General features: G+C 35.9%; 1 protein-coding gene across 2 annotated transcripts in view; it reads left to right on the top strand.

The window, feature by feature from the left end:
• Positions 1-22321, top strand: part of LOC106773993 (copper-transporting ATPase PAA1, chloroplastic) — a 35332-nt gene that overhangs the window by 10287 nt on the left and 2724 nt on the right. Inside the window, exons 7-14 of one of the 2 annotated variants that reach the window (XM_014660764.2) lie at positions 661-759; positions 1721-1870; positions 2850-2996; positions 7032-7082; positions 7170-7342; positions 17058-17190; positions 17474-17571; positions 17966-18206. In XM_014660764.2, coding sequence (XP_014516250.1) covers positions 661-759; positions 1721-1870; positions 2850-2996; positions 7032-7082; positions 7170-7342; positions 17058-17190; positions 17474-17571; positions 17966-18206 — 1092 coding nt within the window. The remainder of the gene's footprint in view (positions 1-660; positions 760-1720; positions 1871-2849; positions 2997-7031; positions 7083-7169; positions 7343-17057; positions 17191-17473; positions 17572-17965; positions 18207-22321) is intronic. The other variant, XM_022786314.1, reaches the window with a different exon arrangement.

Raw genomic sequence — 22321 nt, forward strand, 5'->3', positions numbered from 1 at the left:
TGGACATTAGGCAAGTACAACAAGGAGATGAGCTGATAAAACAAGTTTTGGTGGAGTGGCAAGAAAGAGGAAGAGAGGGTGCAACGTGGGAAGACAGGGTGACCATCCAAGATCAATATCCCGAATTCAACCTTGAGGACAAGGTTGTTGAAGAGGCGGGAGTGTATGAGATAAGAAAGAAATATTAATAGCCTAACTGCCTTGGCAGTTAAGAAAGGCGGGAATTGACTTTGTATAAATAGTTTTTGAATAACTGTTTAGAGGATTTTTGGATTGATTGTAGTTTCTAATAGGAGTTGTTATCTTGTGGGGGGAGTTTAGGCTCTCAATGTTATCTGTACATTTTCTTTCTGGTTACTCTTAATACAAGAAGAGGTGTATTTCATTAGCCGGTGTGTGCGTTTGGTGCGTTTTGTGTTGATTGTGAAGGTTCTATCACATGTTGTCCACTAGTTGGGAAGGAGGAGAGGAGGGAGGGCAGTACGCCTATAATCACTGCTTTCAAATTTGTCATATGTGATGTTGCTTGTGCTACAAAACCATTGCTAATATCATTTCGAAGTTTGAATTCTTCTGCTTAGATTTTGACAAGTAATATGCATAAATTACTTGTCAAAGCTGCTTGATTTTTGCTTTTAACCCATATACCCCTTTGTCTAGGACCGTATTCCAGCTGATGGAGTTGTGAGAGCTGGTAGAAGCACTGTAGATGAATCAAGTTTCACTGGTGAACCACTGCCTGTAACAAAAGTGCCTGGGGTACATTCTGCCTTGACATATTTTATGATAATTTGATATTTATTTGGCTTCTGACACATATTGTTGCTTCTATTGGTTCCTTTGAGCACCTATGGATGTTGTCCCAGTGGCAAATGTCTCTGTCACATACAATAAGCAATACCCTTGCCGTCTTACCGGCAAAAGTCTTCTATCAACTGTATTCTCAGTTCTCAAATTGCAAATAGCTTCTCACAGTCCAAATACACACAGCCTTTTATCATATATGTTGTTAGGAGTCCCTCATCGAGTGGGATAAACTACATATTTTCAATTTTCTAAAATTATAATGATTAATTTTAGAAAGGCGCCGACTCATAAGCCTGAGACAGAATGATCGAAAAGCTCATCTGAGCCACAAGCTGAGCAAAAATTGGTTTGCTTCAATTTAGGCTAAATATTTTCAGTCTGACACAATCCATTTTACGTACTATTCTTGAAATTGGGCTGTTTTGCAAGCTCTACCTAGAAGTTTTCTCCTATATAACGGACTAGTCTTTTAGTTGGACCGTTAAGTAGGATAAACTACTTGATGTAGTTCTTAAACCTTGAGTTGGACTCTCCTCTTCTGCCTAAGTCTGACATATGTTCTCCTAATACATAACTACCAGCTGTTATTTTCTACAAATAACTGTCATCCTGCAGTTTCTAATATAAAACTAACTACAACTAATATAGAACTGTTTTCTAAAGCAGTGTGTTGAGTGCAAACATAACTGTCATAACTGCCCTGAACTGAGTTTCCATCATTTTTTTTTAATCAGCAAATTTCTATAATGTGATCATGGAGTGCAATTTATCAATAAAACAGAAAACCATTTGGTTATGTCTTAACCGTTAATAAGAAGGCTTAATTTTCTGTGTATGTATGATTGAACCCTTCACGTTGTGAAGTGCTGAACAGTTGATTTTAGTGACTGATTGATGGATTTTATGTCTGTAGAGTGAGGTAGCAGCTGGTAGTATAAATCTTAACGGAACTCTTACAATGGAAGTGCAACGACCAGGTGGCGAAACTTCTATGGCAAACATTGTTCGTCTGGTTGAAGAGGCACAAAGTAGGGAGGCTCCTGTACAACGGTTGGCAGACAAGGTTCTGCTGAATCTCTAATAATTCTATAGCAAGTTCTATTTTATTCCTACGTCAAGCTGTTTTGCTAGTTGCTAAGGTTAGTTTCTGCAAATAGTGACCTAGATGTACAAATCTAGTATTGTAGTTGATGCTTTCTTCTGGATTGGAAAAAATTTCAATCTTGAAAAATAAGATGGAAAGCTTGCAGTCAGTGTAAGATTTGTTCTTTGTTTTTGAAGGATGGAGTTGTTGTAGTTGGCCTTTCTAGTGTAGTTAATGCACCTCTTACAAAGTGGATTGAGGTCTAACTTACCTTATAAAACAAGTATGTAAGGGTAGGTTTGCACTTATTGTATATAGTGAAAAACTAGGTATAAAATTAATCTTCTTTGTATAGAAAATATACATGAGGTACTGTATCGTTAGGATTCTTCAAGATTCTAACAATACACAACTAAGTAAACACATTTTTTAGAAAAGAAGTACAACAATAAGGAATCAAATTATCTACTTCACTATGTTTCATCCTTAAGATTTGAGCAATGAAGATAAATTTCCAACTCAACTTTTAATAATTATGGAGACAACAAGGATTGAACTCTAGTAGTGGAGATCTAATTTCAGGAGGGGACCCAACCCAACTCTACTTGAAATACTAGCTCAAGGGAAGAGGATTCCCAAGTCTTATAAGAAGTACATTTGTTTGTATTGGTAGTTGATATGGAACATTTGAGCATTAGCAATGGATGTCTTCATATATGCAACAAATCTATTTGTAGGCATGTTTCATTTGTATTACCTTTGTTGAAGCACGTGTTTCCTGTGCTGAAAAAAAATCAATAGTCTTCCAATATTGCAATAACAAACATTGTCATTCTGATATCCTCGTGATTCAAATGGTCTTATTCCTTGAGTCTTCCTTTGTTCTACTTTATCGGTAACTGAGTATTACTCTTGCATCTTTTATTGAATTGAGTAACATCTTTTTGTTTATATCCAGGTGGCTGGACATTTCACTTATGGAGTGATGGCAGCCTCTGCTGCTACTTTCACATTCTGGAGTCTGTATGGGGCACACATTTTGCCTCCTGCTTTATATCAAGGAAATTCAGTTTCACTGGCTTTGCAGCTTGCTTGCAGCGTTCTGGTATTTTTCAATTCAAATGCTTTCCATGAACCACATATATCCAATGCGTATAATGATGATTGGGGCTCTGGGCAGCTTGAGTGTATTTTCCCTTCATCTTAATGATTTTGGATCAGAATTATAAAGTCTGTTTTGTTACTCTTGCTTGATGGCTTGGCCATTAGACTAAATATTCTTTGACACTATTAGAAACAATATTAAGAATTCTATAATAAGAAGAAATGATTTTATGATAGGCCTAAAGAGAAGCAAGGATGGATTGTATATGAGAGGAGGAATAAGAGAGTTAGTTAGATGGGTTAGTTGGGAGAGCGTACACTTAACTGTCATACAGTTAAGTGGTGTGGGGGGAATGATTGTATAAATAGAAGTTGATTGGTTCAGTAAGACACTTTTAGACACTTACTTGATTGACTGGTTTCATCCAGTGGTGGAGGGTTAAGCCTCTGATATCCTTGTTGCATACTACATTCTTGTTGAATAATACAATTCAATTCTTTTCTTTTCTGTGTTTTGCTGTTGAGAGAGTAAGAAGAGTGCTTGCTTGGGTTTTCACATTGAAAACCTATCATTTTATTTACAATCACACCTATTACATTCTTAGCTCCTCTGTTTGTAACAAAAAATCTCTCTAAATAAGAAAACAAAGTATGCTGAAATAAAAATATTATAAAAATATTTTATCTTAATCAATATGGATATCCTGAAGAAATTTTTATCCCTATAAACCGCTATTTTATCTGAATCAATACATGTGTCCCTAGTAAATATGTTTAACATTTGTCATGTTTTCTACTTAGAATACGAATTAAAGGGTAACGATTAGAAGGAGTCCAGTTTTCCTTATTTATTATGTTTTGCTGGGGAATAGTTTTGGCTGATTAGCAGCATTGTTTATTTTTTGCATCTCTACTGTCTTCTAAATAGGGATCAATAGTGTGTACCGAAAAATATACAACAAATACAGAGCACTTTATGATTTATGATATCCTAAATGATGTCAGCCACCAACATTTTTCCAATACCCAACAAATGGGCCACGGATAACTTTAATAGCCCTATGTGTGGTGAGTTTGGTTCTAAAATTTCAAGCCCAGTAGTAATTTGGCCCAGCCTTGCAACTGATTGGCCCATAATGGGCAGAACCATATTTCCTTATTTTTGTACTTAGATATGAACCCTTATATGTTTGGACTAGGTTTTTTATAGTGTTTAAATCTGCATGTTAAAAGGAATTAACAAGAGATTAAGGGTAGAAGTTATTTCTGATGACCTTCAAGTTTTAAATAAAATATGATAATTTAATAAATATAAAATTTTGAAACATAATATGTTGGATTATGATAGAAAATTAGTGGTTTTATATAGATTTCATATACCTCTTAATTATTATATCATTGACGTTTCTATGAAGTACTTTTTATTAAAAAGTAAATAGTAGACGTTTGGGCTGTAGCCCACTTAGTGACTGCTCAGTGTTGGGCTGCGCCAGCGAATTGTCAGCCTGCAACTTAATTGGTGCAGCTCAGCCAGAAATGTGTTTGGTCGCTGCAGTCCTGCCTGATGGATCAAACCAGCCAAAATGTGTAGTAACAGTCTAAAAAGATTGTTATTGTTAGATATATCTTTATTTTATATTTATCTTTTATCTTTAGTTAGTTTGTTATTATTTCTTATTTGTATTTTGGATTTAGTCCATATTTCTTCTATTATAAATAGAGAACCCTATGTGTGTATTTAACGTAAGAGAGATTAATCCTAAATATAGTTTTTCACTATATTCAACATGGTATTAGAGCCTAAGGTTCTTTTGAGGAAAAAGTTTTTGGTGCCTCTACCACTAGATTTGCCGCTGTCGGTGGTGGTGCCATCTACTGTTGTCGCCGGTGTTGTCATCTACCGCTATTGTCTACCGCTGCCACTACCAATGTTCTAGTTTCGACCGAAGGTCACATGGTTTTTGTTGTCCCGGCTAGGAAACCATCATGCCATCAACAACGCCTTCATTGGAGCTCCTACGCGCTCTTAGCGTCTTTTAAAGTTGTGGATCTTCTCCTTTTTCCATCATGCATGGTGGCATGTCTCACAGCGATATAGAGCATCGAGGTCACTCTTTTTCATCGTGTGTTGTTGCACATCCCGTCTCCTCTCAGGCAGTTATTCAGAACATCGAGGTTGCTCTTTTTCCTTTTTCAGTTGCCTTGATTAGAGAATTTTTTTATTTTTATAATTTCTCTCTCTTGTTCATTCATGGTTTCTTCTGCTGCTATCTCTTCAGACCTCTCTTTTGTCACCATTGCGTTTGACTCGTCCATATATGTTTTTTTTTTCATGGAAAAGATGGTTTTGTTAGCTTATTTATAGCCGTGGTGGCTCTCCAACAATTACCTCTTTATCCATTGGTGGCATTCCTCAAGGGCGATTTGCAAGAAGAGATTTACAGGGAGCAACCTCCCAAATTTGTTGCTCAGGGGAGTCTTTTGGGTTGGTATTTCGTCTTCTATGTCGTCTTGCAAATCATTAGCAATCTGGTGTCACTCGAGTGCAGAAGCAAATATTTTCACCAAGTCTTGATGGATTATATTAGTAACAAGCTTGGTACATATGTATGTACCAGCTTGAGGGAGAATGTTAGATATATTATCTTTATTTTATATTTATCTTTTATCTTTAGCTAGTTTGTTATTATTTCTATTTGTATTTTGGGTTTAGCCCATATTTTTTCTATTATAAATAAAGAACCCTATGTGTGTATTTAACATAAGGGAGATTAATCAGAAATATAGTTTTTCACTATATTCTATAGTTATTTTATTGCTACTAGTTGTCAAATGGTTTTGGATGGGCTATCACTATGGGTGCTAGTGAATTGATAAGTCAACCTCTAGGGACTCTTTACATAGTTTCTTTTCTTTAGGGATTCTTTACTTAGTATGGGGATTTTCCAGTTTTTGTACCTCTACTCTATTTTAAACCAGAAGCAATATATTGCACAGAATAACATACAACGATAGAATATATTCAGATTTTGCACTAGCATTTTATTCTTTTATATCTCTTAGATGGCATTTGGGGCACCTTTTTTTGGTTTTTCTGCTCCTTAAAAGGAACAGTGAGTAAACACGATTTTAAGAAGCGCTCTAAAAATTAAAGGAGCTTCCACAAAAGCTCATTGGGGTAGTGTTTAACAGTGCAAAGTGTTTGCCATAATTTACAATGATTTTGGTGCTATCAATTTTATCAAAATGTTTTAGGTGTTTTCTTTTTTATAGAATGCTATGATAGTTGTTAAGCACCAAGTGTTGTAGGTGCCTAGTTAGCATTTGACCGAACTAACTGAAATCAGTTATGCTGAGCTGTCAGTTAGTTATATCTTTAGTCTAATTGCAAAAAGGTGTAACAAACTAACTGAAGTCAGTATGCTGAGATGTCAGTTTATTAGATCCATAGTCTTGTTACCAAAGCTTGAGCATATACTCTTCACATAAGAAATGCAATAAATCACTTTCAGTTTATGCAAATTCTGTTCCTTTCTTTTCTCAGTACTGCATTACTTCCTTCACTTTTGTTAGTGAGAAAAGGGAGGGGATAAATAAACTCTCTTGTGTAGTTTAATTGATCGACCATTTTTCGTATGCAAGCAGCTAGGATGTCAGAGATTTAGGTAGAGAGCAAATTGGTATATAGAGTGCAAGGGATGTCGAATATTTAGATCTGTCTGCATTGTTGTATGGGTTTGTTGTGCATGCCAAGTGTTTGATGAAATTGTTTGTGGTATAGAAGTTTCAGATAAGCTGTAAAACCATAAAATCTCCAAACGGTTTTAGCTTTACTTTTGAAAGTATTGTTTTTAAACTTAAATTCTGAAGTAACTTTTAAATTGAAAAAGAAAAAGAAAGGGAACTCCAAATGCTATATTATTCCAAGGAATCAGTTTCTTCCGTATATTTAGGGCTTCAAGTACATCGTTTTTTCCCTTGATAGAAAACGGAAAATAAGCCTATTTTAAGCCTTTAATATTGTTTATTGGTGCAGGTTGTTGCTTGTCCATGTGCACTTGGGTTAGCCACACCTACTGCAGTGCTGGTAAAGTTTTCTGAAGACTACATTTATCATCGTTAGTTATAATTATGTTTGAACTTAGCCATATTGTACAATTTTGTGTATAAAAAGGTTGGAACATCTCTGGGGGCTAAAAGAGGTTTACTTCTACGTGGTGGAAACATTCTAGAGAAGTTTGCAATGGTAAACACTGTTGTGTTTGACAAAACAGGGACCCTCACAATTGGTAGACCTGTTGTGACAAACATTGTCACTGCGCCATGCATGAAAAATGCTATTTCAAGGTAGTGTAGGGATTTTTTATGTTCATTTATTACAAACATTGCTAAAGATGTGAACTTTGCCTAGTTTTTCATCTACCCAACATATCCATATTACAAGTATAGAATCAACCCTAGGTTTGGAGGAACTAAATGGGTTAGAGGAAAACTCTTATGATATTACAAGACTTAAACTTTGGTACATAAGAAAGGTTTTGAGGAAACAATGAAATGGGCATTATTATTCTTAAGGATTAGAAGGAGACTGTGGTGCATATAAAATGAACGTGAAACATAATTTTATGTGTAAAATAATATTATACTTGAGAAAAATAAAATGAAATTAAAATAAATTTGAGAGTGTTTACCCCTCTCAGGTTTTCATATTTATAGTAGTTTGAGATACATTAGATACAATGGATGAGAGAAAAGAAGAGAACTCTAGAACATGCTACTAGGAACTAGGTCTAAAGCATGCTCCTGGGAACCAGGTCCAAGTCCAACACATAGTACAATAAATAATAAGTAGAAAATAGGACTGATTTTATTATTTTGATATCATAAAAAATACATTCTCATACCCTCTATTTGTAATAATCTAATTTTCCAAAAAAGGGAAATAGAGAAACTAGGAAAATAAAACAAAATAAAAGATTATATATCTATTTCCTCTAATTAGGAAGATTCTAAAGATATTATCTCAAATCACTCCCCCTCAAGTTGGTAAATGAATATCAATCATTTCCAACTTGCTTACAAGATCTTGAAATTTACCCGAGGAAGCTCTTTTGTAAAAATATCTGCTATTGGAAGTTCTGTAGGAACATGAGTTGTAATCAAAAAGCCTCTGTCAAGATTATCTCTGATGAAATGTCTGTCAATTTCAATGTGTTTGGTTCTATCATGTTGTACTAGATTATAGGCTATGCTCATAGCAGTCTTATTGTCACAGTGTATGGGTTTTCCACTTTGACTTTAAGATCATCCAAAATGTTTTTCATCTAGAGTCCTTCACGCATTCCTTGAGCAAGGACACGAAATTCAGCTTTTGCACTAGAACGGGATACTCTATCTTGCTTTTTGCTTCTCCATGTTACCAGACTATCTCCAAGAAATACATAATATCCAGAAGTAGATTTTTTGTCATTAATAGAACCTGCATAGTCAGCATCAATATATTTCTTCATAGTCAATGTCTCTTTCCTTTTGAATAATACCCTTTTCCTGGACTCGATTTCAAGTATTGGAGAATTTTGTCAACTGCTTGCATGTGTCTCTCTCTTGGGTCATGCATAAATTGACTCACTACACTAACTGCATAAGCAATGTCTGGTCTTGTGTGTGATAGATAAATCAATTTTTCCACCAATCTTTGATATTGGGTCTTCTCTACAGCAGCACTTTCTTCACTTCCAATTCTGTGATTCTGTATTATAGGAACTGTTGAGGTTCTATATCCCAGCTTTCCTGTTTCTTTCAGGAGATCAAGTACGTATTTCCTTTGAGAGATGAAAATTCCATTCTGGGAATAGGCAACCTCTATTCCAAGAAAATATTTGACTTTTCCTAGGTCTTTCATTTCAAATTGAGCTGCCAATTTTTCCTTTAATGCCAATTTTTCTGTTTCATCATCTCCTGCAATAATCATATCATCCACATAGATAAGCAATAGAGTGAGTTTACCTGTAGAAGAGTGCTTTATGAATANAGTATGATCTCCTTGGCTTTGTCTGTATCCCAAGGAAACCATTGCTTTTGTAAATCTTCTAAACCATGCTCTAGAGGATTGGTTAAGACCACACAATGCTTTCTTCAAGAGGCATATCTTGTTTCTTTCATTTTTCACTTCAAAGCCTAGGGAATCTCCATGTAAACTTCCTCACCTAGATTTCCATGAAGGAAGGCATTCTTCACATGCAGCTGGTGTAAGTCCCATCCAAAATGGGGAGCCAAAGCGAGAGTAACTCGAACTGTATTCATCTTTGCCACTGGGGCAAATGTTTCCTCATAGTCAATCCCATATGTTTGGGTATATCTTTTTGCCACCAATCTAGCTTTATATCTTTCTATTGTCCCATCTACCTTATGTTTCACTGTGAATATCCATCTACACCCTACTGCCTTCTTGTCTCTTGGCTTATCAACAATCTCCCAAGTTNAATTTCTTTCTAATGCATTCATCTCTTCTTTCATGGCTTGATTCCAATGTTCAAGTTTCATGGCCTCCTGGATTGAGGGAGGAGTTTTTGTGACATAAATGGCAGCAATAAAACTTTTGTGCTTATCAGAGAGATTGTTATTGCAAACATACTGAGAAATAGGATATTTAGAACATGATCTTCTTCCCTTTCTCAATGCATGGGTAAATCCTCAGTAATACTTACCTCCTCCTCATTGATATCTTCAGGGATCCTCACCTTCGGATTAGACAATTTTTCTTGCTCGAGAGTCGAAGTGGGTTGTTCTCTTCTTTCATATTTTTTGTTATAAAATATGTCTTCTTCCTCTTCTTCGTCACTGTGGACTATGGTAGCTTCATTGCTCAGGTCTTGAGCATCCTGCAAAGACAAACACGGTAATGACAAGAAGGAGAGTTCATCCACTTCAAGTGCTTTCTCCCCNTGAAGTGGTGGACTAACATAAAAGGATTTTTTTTCATGAAAGGTGACATCCATGGTAATAAAGACATGACGACTCTGAGAATGACAACATTTGTATCGTTTTTTATTAGAAGGATACCCATTAAAGACACATTTAAGAGCTCTGAGATCTAATTTGCCACGGTTAGGATGATGAGAGTGAACAAAAACAACACATCCAAAGACTCGACTAGGTAGACTCGTTATTAGGGAAGAAGGAACAAAAGACAATAGAGACTCTATAGGACTAATATCATTTAAGATACGAGTGGGTAACCTGTTGATGAGATATGTGACCGTTAACACAACATTTGGAATAGACATTTGAAAAAGAAGAGCTCTAGTTACTTTAAGAAGATGACGATTCTTTCTTTCAGCAACCCCATTTTGTTGAGGGGTGTTAACACAAGTTAGTTCATGAACAATACCATTATGAGAAAAAGAAATTGAGAAATTCATGATTCACATATTCAGTAACAATATCAGACCTAATTCCTTTGATATATTTTCCAAATTGATTTTGGACAAGACGGAAAAAATTAACAAAAATTTGAAAACCATCGGATTTATTTTTTTATAAGGTATGCCCACATGACACATGTACAATCGTTAATAAAGGTAATGAACCATTTGGCTCCGGAAATAGAATCTATGATAAGACCCCAAACATCAGAGTGAATTAAATCAAATGGAGAAATACTTTTTTTTTATTACTAATATGATAAAATACACGATGGTGTTTTGACAATTGACAAATATCACAATTAAAAGACTCAACAGACTCCTTGGTAAACAAATGGCGAAACAAGGACTTGATAAGACTAAATGATGGATGCCCAAGCCTTTGATGATGTAACCATATTTGAGATTTTGCCCACGTCTCCGATGTAGTTTGTTGACTCATGATTTGTGTGTTGCTTTGGTCATCAAACTCTAAAAAATACAACCCACTTTGCTCCTTAGAAGTTAAAATTGTCTTCCCTGTGGCAAGATCCTGAAAAACACAATAAGTTGGAAAAAAATATTACTAAACAATTTAAATCCTTTGTGAGTTTTTGCATAGAGATAAGACTATTAGCTAATTGAGGAACATGTAAAACATCCTTCAATATAATAGATGAGTCCAAAAATATATTCCCAGAACCACATAAAGGTATACCCTGACCATTTGCAATAGTAATGAGTTGTTCTTTATTGCTTTTTCCATGAGTCAAAATACCCACTAAAAGGTGTCATATGATCAGTTGCACCTGAATCATGGATCCGAATACCTTGAGACACATGACCAACAATATGGAGACAAATCTCACCTTTTATGGATAGAGTACATGATCCAGTGGGCTTACTCATTGATTCAACTATTGCTTTCAAGCGCTCGAGTTTCTCCTTATAAGCTTTCATATCAAGATCTGATGGTGGTGGTGGATTAGACTGGGAAGGACTAGATTGATTGGTAGGTTCCCGTTCTGAGGTAGTATGATTTACCCATGTTTGAGTAGGCCCTTTGTTTTTTCCCATGCGCTCGAGAATATTCTTTCTTCCATGGAGTTTGAAGCATGTTTCCTTGGTATGTCCAGATCTTTTTCGGTATGAACAATAGTCCCCATGAGTATCTCTTCCAAACGTCTTTCCCCCAACGTTTGTTCCCTTGTGGACTTCCTTTCCAATTGTCATGGCAGAACCTGTGTTGGAGATCGCTCCATGAAGCATGACAATTCTCCGAGTTTCTTCTCCTCTCACTATAAAAAAACTTTTGACAAGGGTGGTAATTTTTCTCTTCCAAAAATTTGAACCTGGATTGGGTTGTTCTCATGATTCAGGCCTTGGAGAAATTTAAAGATTATTTCCCTTTCAATGAATTCAGCAAGAGCGACAACATCTGTTTTACACATCTTTATTGTTTGGATCTGATCGAGTTCCATCCAAAGACCATTCAGGATTCCGTGATATTTTGATACAGAAAGGGAGCCCTGTTTTGTATTAAATATCCTGTTCTTGATGTCATAGTAAGCAACAAGATCCCTTTTTAAAGAAAAAGTACTTTGTAAATCATCCCATATTTTTTTTAGAAGAATGAAACAATTTTTCCTTATCTCAGGAATCATGGATTGCCACATCCAAGTCATAATTAATGAAACGTCCTTGTCCCAAATTCAAAAATGAGTGTCGTCTGGTCCTGGTCCTCCTCCATCAATGTGATCAAGTTTTGAACGACCCTTGAGAACCCTTAGAATAAATTGGCTCCATTGTAAGTAATTTTGGCTATCCAACCAATAGGTACTTCCTATATTTGGTAGGTCATTAGGTACCCCCAAAGGAATACTTTTTTCTTCAGACATCCCGTACCCAAGAAAAAAGAGCAAAAACTTCAAACTCAGATCTACTCAAAAAAAGGCCAAACGGGTCGTCACCAACCCTAGGAACAGACTCATGAGGCTCCGGCGACTCTTCTGTGGCGGTGATGGCGAGTGGGTCACGTCGAGAAAAAAGAGAGCAAAACTTAAAACTCAAATCTACTCAAATACACCCCAAACGAGTCGTCACTGACCCTAGGAATAGACTTAAGAGGCTCCAACGACCCTGTTTATGGCGGCGACGACGAGTGGGTCTCGTCAAAGGTGGGCGCGTGGGCTACACGTGCCAATGACGGTGGCGGCGCGTGGCAGCTCCTCTCAGGGAGCGACTTCCGACATTGTGATCGCCGGTGTTGGGTGCACCTTTTTGCGTTATCAACAGCCCCAACCGGCGACGTCGGCAGCGGCGGTGGTTGGACAACGGCAACGGTGTGACTTGTTACAACAGAACCAAGACCTAAGATCAGGAGCTCTGACACCAAGTTGAAAATAAGACTTATTTTATTATTCTCAATGATGAAAATACATTCTCATACCCTTTATTTGTAATAATCTAGTTCTCCTAAAAAAGGGAAATAGGAAAAGTAGGAAAACTAGGAAAAATAAAATAAAATAAAATAAAAGATTATGTATCTATTTCCTTTAATTAGGAAGATTCTAAAGATATTATCTCAAATTACAACAAATAGCCCATTTACTGGACTTGACCTTAAGTACAGTAGAATTTTGTCAACTACTGGTATGTGTCTCTCTCTTGGATCATGCATTAATTGGCATACTACACTAACTGCATAAGCAATGTCTAGTCTTGTGTGTGACAGATAAATCAATTTTCCTACCAATCTCTAATATTGGGCCTTCTCTACAGGAGTATTTTCTTCACTTCCAATTTCGTGATTCTGTTCTACAGGAACTGTTGAGGTTCTATGTCCTAACTTTCCTGTTTCTTTGAGGTGATCAAGTACATATTTTCTTTTGGAAGATTAAAATTCCATTCTTGGAGTAAGCAACTTCTATTCCAAGAAAATATTTGAGTTTTCCTAGGTCTTTCATTTCAAATTGGGCTACTAATTTTTCTTTTTGACATTACTTTTTCTATTTCATCATCTCTTGCAATATTCATATCATCCACAAAAAAAACCAATAGAGTGAGTTTACCTGTAGAAAAATGCTTTATGTATAGAGTATGATCTCCTTGGCTTTGTCTGAATTCTAAGGAAACCATTGTTTCTTGAATTCTTGAAAAAGAGAATGAATTTTATTATTTTCATTCATGTTTATTACATTCTACTTACCTCTATTTGTAACAATCTAATCTTCTAAAAAAGGGAAATAAGGAAATGATATACTGAAAAATAACTAGAAGACCCAACAAATATTTTCTCTAATTAGGAAGATTTTCCTCTAATTACAACACTCCCTTTCAAGTTGGTAAATGACTATCACTCATTCCCAACTTGCCTACAAGATCTTGAAATCTACTCGGAGGAGCCCTTTTGTAAAAATATCTGCTATTTTATGTTAGAAGTGGACTTTAAGCCTAACTCAACCCCACAAAACCGGCTTGTAGGGTGAGGTTTGCACCCACTTATATACACTTAAATGACCTCATCTCTAGTCGATGTGGGACTTTCAACANNTNNCCCCCCCCNCACGCCGAGGTATATACATCTCGAGCGTGGGATTAGACTTTTTAATGGGTGGTCCAATAGCGGCCCGATAGCGGGTGGAACAACATGCCCAACGACAATAGAAATCGCTAGGATAGGCTCCAATCATGGCTCTGATACCATGTTAGAAGTGGACTTTAAGCCTAACTCAACTCCACAAAACCGGCTTGTAGGGTGAGGTTTGCACCCACTTATATACACTTAAATGACCTCATCTCTAGTCGATGTGAGACTTACAACATTTTAAGTTTTGTAGCAACATGAGTTGTAGTCACATAGTCTCTGTCTAGATATTATCTTTAATGAAATGTCTGTCAATCTCAATGAGTTTGGTCCTATCATGCTGTACTAGATTATGGGCAATGCTTATAGCAAAGTTATTGTCATAGTGTAGTTGCAAAGGGTTGTCCACCTTGACATTAAGGTCATCCAAAATGATTTTCACCCAGAGTCCTTCACACATTCCTTGAGTAAGAACTCGAAATTTAGCTTTTGCACTAGAACAAGATACTCTATCTTGCCTTTTCCTTCTCCACGTTACCAGACTATTTCCAAGTGTGAGAAATATTATATTTAGTTTATATTTATCTCTTATCTTTAGTTAGTTAGTTTATATTTCTTATTTAGTTTGTTTATATTTCTTATTTGTATTTTGGGCTTAGCCCATATTTCTTCTATTATAGATAAAGGACCTTATGTGTATATTCAACACAAGGGAGATTTCTCCTAATCTTCTTCCTATTTCATATGGTATCAGAGCAAGGTTCTCTGATTCTTTAGCCATTGTCTTCGCCGTCTGCCGGCGGCCGGGCGCCATGGCTGCCGGCAGCCCCTACTAAAAGTCTTTCAACCTATGTCATTCTACTGCAGCCAAGAAAGGCCACTGCCGCACCGGAGCTGCCGCCATCACCGGAACCTCACCGGAGCATCGTCGGAGCATCGCCGGAGCATCGCCGGAGCCGTTGACGGAGCCGCCGCCGGAGATTTGATTTGATAGAGAGAAAATAAGAATGGGTAGTTATGATTTTATGTTTATTAGATAGAATATTATTTTATGATAGAATGAGGATATTTTATTTTTAGGTAAGTTAATATTTTATTGTCAGTTTTTATTATTTGTAATTGGCCCAAGGCCCGATTTGCACCTATTTAAAGGTTGCTAAGGTTTAATAAAAATAACCCACCATGGATTGAAAAGTAATATTATTTGTGTGGGTCAAACCCACAATGGATTGAAGAGTAATATTATTTGTGTGGGTCACGTTATAAGTGTGTATAAGGAGATTTTTCCCAACAGTGAAACACACAATACCCAAAAGTAGATTTTCTGTCAGTAATAGAACTTGCATTGTCAGCATCAATATATATTTTCATGGTCAAAGTGTCTTCCCTTTTGAATAATAGCCCTTTTCCTGGACTTGACTTCAAGTACGGGAGAATTTTGTCAACTACTTCTGGGTGTCTCTCTCTTGGATCATGCATAAAGTGGCTCACTGCACTAACTGCATACGCAATGTCTGGTCTTGTGTGTGATAGATAAATCAATTTTCATACCAATCTCTAATATTAGGCCTTCTTTACAAGAGCACTTTCTTCCCGTTCGATTTTGTGATTCTGTTTTATAGGAATGTTGAGGTTATACATCCCAGCTTTCCTGTTTATTTGAGGAGATCAAGTACATATTTCCTTTGAGAGATGAAAATTCCATTCTTGGAGTAAGCAACCTCTAATCCAAGAAAATATTTGAGCTATCCTAGGTCTTCCATTTCAAATTAAGCTGATTTTTCTTTTAACGACAACTTTTTTATTTCATCATCTCCTGCAATAGTCATGTCATCCACATAGACAAGGAATATAGTGAGTTTACATGTAGAAGAGTGCTTTAGAATAGAGTATGATCTCCTTGGCTTTGTCTATATCCCAAGGAAACCATTTTTCTCTTAAGACCATATAATGTTTTCTTTAGAAGTTATACCTTGTTTCTTTCATTTTTCACTTTAAAACCTGAGGGAATCTCCATGTACACTTCCTCTTCTAGATTTCCATGAAGAAAGACATTCTTCACATCCAACTGTTGTAAGTCCCAGCCAAAATGAGTAGTCAAAGTGAGAACAACTCGAACTGTATGCATCTTTGCCACTAGGGTAAATGTCTCTCATAGTCAATCCCATAAGTTTGGGTATAGCCTTTTGCCACCAATCTAGCTTTATATCTTTATCCGGTGTCTCCGGTGACCCTATCCGAGATGACGACGATGTGTGGGCTACACCGGGAAAAAGGAGTAGAACTCAAAACTCATTTACTCAGATCTGGGCCAAATGGGACGTCACTGACCCGTGGAACGGATTTAGAGGGCTCCGGCGAACCTTTCTGTGATGGCAGCAGCGAGTGGGTCTCGCTGGAACTAGGCGCTTGTGCTACACGCGCCGGTGACGATGATGGTGCATGGCGGCATCTTTTCCGGAGAAATTTTCGGTGTTTTGTTTGCTGGAGTTGGGCGCACCTTTCTTCTCTATCAACAACCCCAACGGCTACGGCGGCAGCCACAACGGCTAGATAGCGGCAGCGGTGGCAACTGTTGCAGTGAAAACGAAGCTCTATTTGTAACAAGATTGGTAGCTTTGGTTCCAACTTAAGAAGAGAATGAATTTTATTATTATCATTCATATCTATTACATTCTCCTTACCCCTATTTGTAACAATCTAATCTTCTATAAAAGGGAAATAAGAAAACAATATACTGAAAAATAAACTAGAAGATTTTACACATATTTTCTTTAATTAGAAAGATTCTATAGATATTTTAGGAAGATTTTCCTCTAATTTCAACCGTCTACATTTCCATAATTAACTTAAAACTCTATATCAAATAGTTTTTGTAACACTCAAAATAACGGTTTGTAGGATGCTTTGGTCCAACAACTTTAAGAACAAAGAAAAAGAGTGGATATATTTTGGGAAACATAGATATAGTGAGAAATCATATCTCTAGATTTAGCGCCTATACTCTGAATTCGGATACTTTTTATTTACTTTATGAAACTAAGAGGTTATATAACCGTGTTTTCTAATGCAGCGAAACTGAAGAAAATGCTTTGTCTGATATTGAAGTTCTAAGGCTAGCAGCTGCAGTAGAATCGAATTCCATACATCCAGTTGGTAAAGCGATTGTGGATGCTGCTGTGGCTGTTAATTGTCATAATGCTAAGGTTCCTCATCTTATTTCTTGTTAATGTTCTCTGTGTTTGGGGTTATCTTATTGCCTTATTCAAGCATTTGTCATTTTCCTGTTGAGATGAACACCAGTTGACCTGTTTAGCAACTTATCTTTTTCTACAGTTTGGTTACTATTTTACAGTCAGTATTTTAGTTGTCAGACTGACTAACAAGTATTGTAGAATTGAAACAGAGGAGTTATAAAGTATGCCTTTTATTTTTCAAGTACACATTAGCTTCTTGTAGTCAGCTTATGCCTTACAGCAAATTTTACAGGTAATAGATGGAACATTCCTGGAAGAACCTGGGTCTGGTGCTGTGGCAACAATTGATAACAAAAAGGTTTCGGTTGGTACATTGGAATGGATCACCAGGTAACTGGTCATTTATCCAAGCATACACAATATATGATGTTACTCAATTTCTTTAATATTTCTTATTTATTGGATTGAATGCCTATCATTAATAATTCGTAGTTAGGGTTCAATTCTTTTACTTAAGAATGTAAGGCTCCAAATTTCATGGTTCGATTATAACTTGATTCACTTGGCCTACGTCATGAGACAATTAATACACCTTGCAGCATTACTTATTTATTTTTTATTACAGCAGACAATTCCTTCAAACAATTGCAGCATACTGGTGTTTACTTGCTTTAGACTCAGTTCATTTCACTAAGAGGCCAATAGCTTTCGTTGTATCTAACAAACATTTATTATTTTTTCTTTATAAACTTCAAACCTTCAGCAGGTGATTTACTTTGTGCAGGCATGGAGTTATTGACAGTTTAGATCAAGAAGTGGAGAAATATAATAATCAATCCTTTGTCTATGTTGGAATTGACGATACTTTAGCTGGCCTAATTTATTTTCAAGATGAGATAAGGGAAGATGCAAGAGACGTTGTTGACAGATTGTCAAAGCAAAATCTAGATATATACATGCTATCAGGAGACAAGAAGAATGCTGCTGAGCATGTTGCTTCTCTTGTTGGAATTCCCAAAGATAAGGTGAAAGGCTTTCAACTATGATATAATTTTATATTAAGATCACATGTATGGCTGAGATTTTAGTACAATATTGTTTAGATATGACTGGTAGAGCACCGGTCTACACTTGGTCAATGCCATATTGAAGATGTTACTCCATCGAAAAGAGGCTGAGAACTGAATATTACTTTGTTTTATACAACGAAATTTCCCCACTATAAATTATCTTCAGCAGCTTTGAATCATCAATGGCTTAATAATCAGAAATTTTTACTTGTTCACTTTAGATGATAAGATACAAGGTGGAGCTACACAAGATGTATTATGCATAACTTCCCATGCTTAAACATGTGAAGTTTTATTTTCCTTTCATAGTAAGCTTACAAATATTAAAAAATCCAATTAGAAGTTATTGTACAAGGCTTGAATTAAATGTGCTACCTATTATGGTTTGGTAGCAATAAAGCTTTAACACGCAATTTTTCCCTCTCTTAATACAATGAGTAAATTCTCAATAACACGTACCTTCTCACTGTTAATTTTAACGATCCTTACATCCAAGTCAGAAAACAATTCTTTCTTGAGAGCCAAAGTGGGTTGTTCCCTTTGATAATTTATGCAAAGAATGTGTCTTCTTCCTCTTTCCTTAGTGTGGGCTAGAACTATCCCATCTATGGTGGCTTCATCTTGCAAAGACATGACAGGAAGGAAAGGTCCTCCTCTTTAAGAGTTTTCTCCCCCAGAAGAATGGCTAACAAAAAACGAATATGCTCCATGAAAGGTGACATTCATAGTTTTAAAAACATGACTATGAGGAGGAGGATAACATTAATGCCTTTTTTGTTGGAAGGATAACTAATGAAGATTCATTTAAAAGGTCTAGGGTCTAATTTACTACAATTAGGATTATGAGACTGAACAAAAATAGCACATCAGAAAACCCAATTAGGTAGACTTTACTCTAAGAGAAAAACAAAAAACAATTGACAATAAAGACTCTGTAGGACTAAGGTCGTTTCAGGCTTGAATAACTTATTAATGAGGTATGTATCAATAAAAATAGTCGTTTCAGGCATGAATAACTTATTAATGAGGTATGTGTCAATTAACACAGCCTCTTCCTAGTAGGTTTAAGGAATAGACATCTTGAAAAGAAGGGCTCTAGCACAATGATACTAGTAGAAAATAAGACTGAAATTTATTATTCAAAATTAATTGAAAATGTATTCTCATATCCTATATTTGTAACAATCTAATTATCCTAAAACGGAAAATAGGGAAACTAGAAAAACAAAATAAAATAAATAAAATAGAAGATTGTATATCTATTTTCTCTAATTAGAAAGATTCTAAAGATATCTTCTCTAATTACAACAATACTTTAAAACAAATAGTACATTTGAAAGACTCAATAGGCTCTATGGAAAACAAATGAGGAGACAAGGATTTGATAAGGTGGAATAATGGATGTCCAAATCTTCTATGATGAAGCCATATTTGGGAACTGCTCACGTTTACGGTGTTGCTTGTTAGCATATGATCTTTGTTTATTTTTGGCCCTCTGACTCAAACACATAATACATCTTCCTCGTATCAAGGTTTTGAAATACACAATAAGAACAAAAAGTTATTGAATTATTCAAATCTTCTATAAGTCTATGTATAAAATATGATTATTGGTGAGTTGTGAGACATATAAAGCATTCTTTTATATAATATATGATTCTAAAGTTATGTTCTTGGATTCATATATGGATACACTATCATCATTTGCAATTTAATGAGTTGTTCTCCAATCATTTTGACATATGAATTGAAGAGCATAGGAAATGGAGTCATGTGATTAGTTGCTCCAAAATCAATAATCCAAAAACCATGAGACATAGGACCAACTCTTACCTTTTATGACCAAAGTAAATGATCTAGAGAACTTAAGCATTCATTTAATTGGTGTTCTGAAATGATATATTTCCTCCTTATAGACTTTTATAAGAACATCCAGTTGAGGTGAAGCAATGGGTTGATCTATTTCTTCATGTTCTAAGGTTGTATCACTTGCCCATCTCTAAGGTTCCTTTGTTGCCTCCCTTGCATTCCAAGACTTTATCTCTTTCATGGGGTTTGAAGCATGTCTCTTTAGTATGATTAGATTTTTATACAATGTGAACAATATTATCCACGATTGCCTTTTGCAAAGGATTTCCATCCGTTGTTTGATCCCTTGAGGACCCACTTTTTTCCTAGTTTCATGGTACAACCAACGCTGGAGATTCCTCTATTAAGCATTAGAACTCAGGGTTTCTTCCCCTTTAAAATAAGAACCAGTGTTCTATGACAAGAACCAAGAGAATCCTTTCTCAATGAATTTAAAATTCAAATATTGACTATTAGATATTGCATATAGTAAAACTATGTATAGGATTAATCTTCCTTATGTAAAAAATATACATAAGATAATGTATTTATAATAATAAGAATGTGGACAAAGCCCAAATACAAATGAATATGTAAAAACAATATAATTAACATAGAGACTGTTTCCCTAATTAACATAAAACACAATATATCTAACACAAACAAAGTAACACTTAACAAATTTTTAATAATGGAGGGAACATGCAACAAATTTTTTAACTGAAACAAGACTCTAGAATCATAAGGTTTGTTAGGAGTTGGATAGTTATTCTCGGATTCCTAACAAGGTGTGATACAAAAGATGAACCAGCACCATAGATACTCAAACCTGCACCATTTGCAATGAATATCTGATTTGGACCTTCAAATTGTTGGAGTTGTTTAATATTCGGTGGTTCACCAATGACATGAAAACTGGCAGCAGAATCTGGTATCCAGAAGCATGAGCATTTCCTTGAGAGTTAGACTTAATCAACATAGAACTAGGTTGATTATTGTTATTAGATTTAGCATTCAGATTAACCCAAGTGTTTGAAGTCTTCTATGAACCTGCTGAATAGGGAATAGATTGTTGTGAGCTGGATCAATAAAAAACAGTGACTCATGCGTCTGATTAGAGAAATCAAATTTGAAGTGCAGACATTGGTTGTATGACCAAATTTTAGACCAATTTGGCATTGAAAGTTAGCAAACCTCCACCTCGTCCTTTGGCAAGACCTCCATCATGAGAGGATCCTTGATAACCTCCTCTTTGATTGGCACCACGAGAGTAAGAGACTTGAGTGTAGTTTAGAGACGGTGTAATTAAGCTGAGTCTCTTGTACATAACGAGTAAGCCATGTTTCCATGACCATACAAGAGAGCTTCAATCTCAGTAATGGAAGGAATGCACTTCTTACTTTCAATGACAGAAACAACGGTAGCATAATTGGATCCAAGATGGCATCAACAGGTTCTACATGCCTGATAGGAACACCAACTCCAAGTTCGTCAGCATAGTTCTTAATTTTTAGCAAGTACTCCTCTATCAATTTGGAGTCAAGTTTGATACATTGCATAGCAGTACGTAGCTGTCCCGCACAAGATTTAGTCTGGAGACTAAAGTACTCGTGAATCTTCTCCCACACCTCATAGGAATGAGTGCATCCAAAAACACGAGACATAACAGATTTGGAGAGAGTAGACTGAAGTCACACTAGCAGTGTTTGATCTTGAACTTCCCAAGCTTCATATTTAGGATTAACAGTGTTAGCAGCACAGTCATGTTCATTGAGATATCTAAATGGAACCACTAGATTAACAACAAAACGCTGGAGTTTATGTGACTTAATTATTGGCTCAACATAGTGATGCCAATGTAAGTAGTTAGAATCATCCAATTTCTTAGCAGTAGATGTAGGAAACGAAGCAAAAGCCATAGCAAGCAGAATTATGAAGATTGCAAAGCAAAACAGAAATGCTTAGCAAAAAGAATAAGAGAAACCAGCAATTCACTCTATGCATATCCAAATCACCATGAGCAAAGCAAGTGAAGCCTTCGCAAAGTGCAAATTCAGAGATACGGTTGAACAGAGAAAAATAAGAACAAAGAACAATTCACCAATTGAAATGGAAAACACTTGAAAAGAAGCAATCACGAGTCAGATCAGGATCAATTCGGCGATTGAATCCTTAAATTAACAAAGCTGAATCAATTTCGAGCTGAATTGAGAACATATCAC

The sequence above is a fragment of the Vigna radiata genome, chromosome 9 (assembly GCF_000741045.1).
Source record: "Vigna radiata var. radiata cultivar VC1973A chromosome 9, Vradiata_ver6, whole genome shotgun sequence".
In the NCBI taxonomy this organism is placed as follows: Eukaryota; Viridiplantae; Streptophyta; class Magnoliopsida; order Fabales; family Fabaceae; genus Vigna; species Vigna radiata.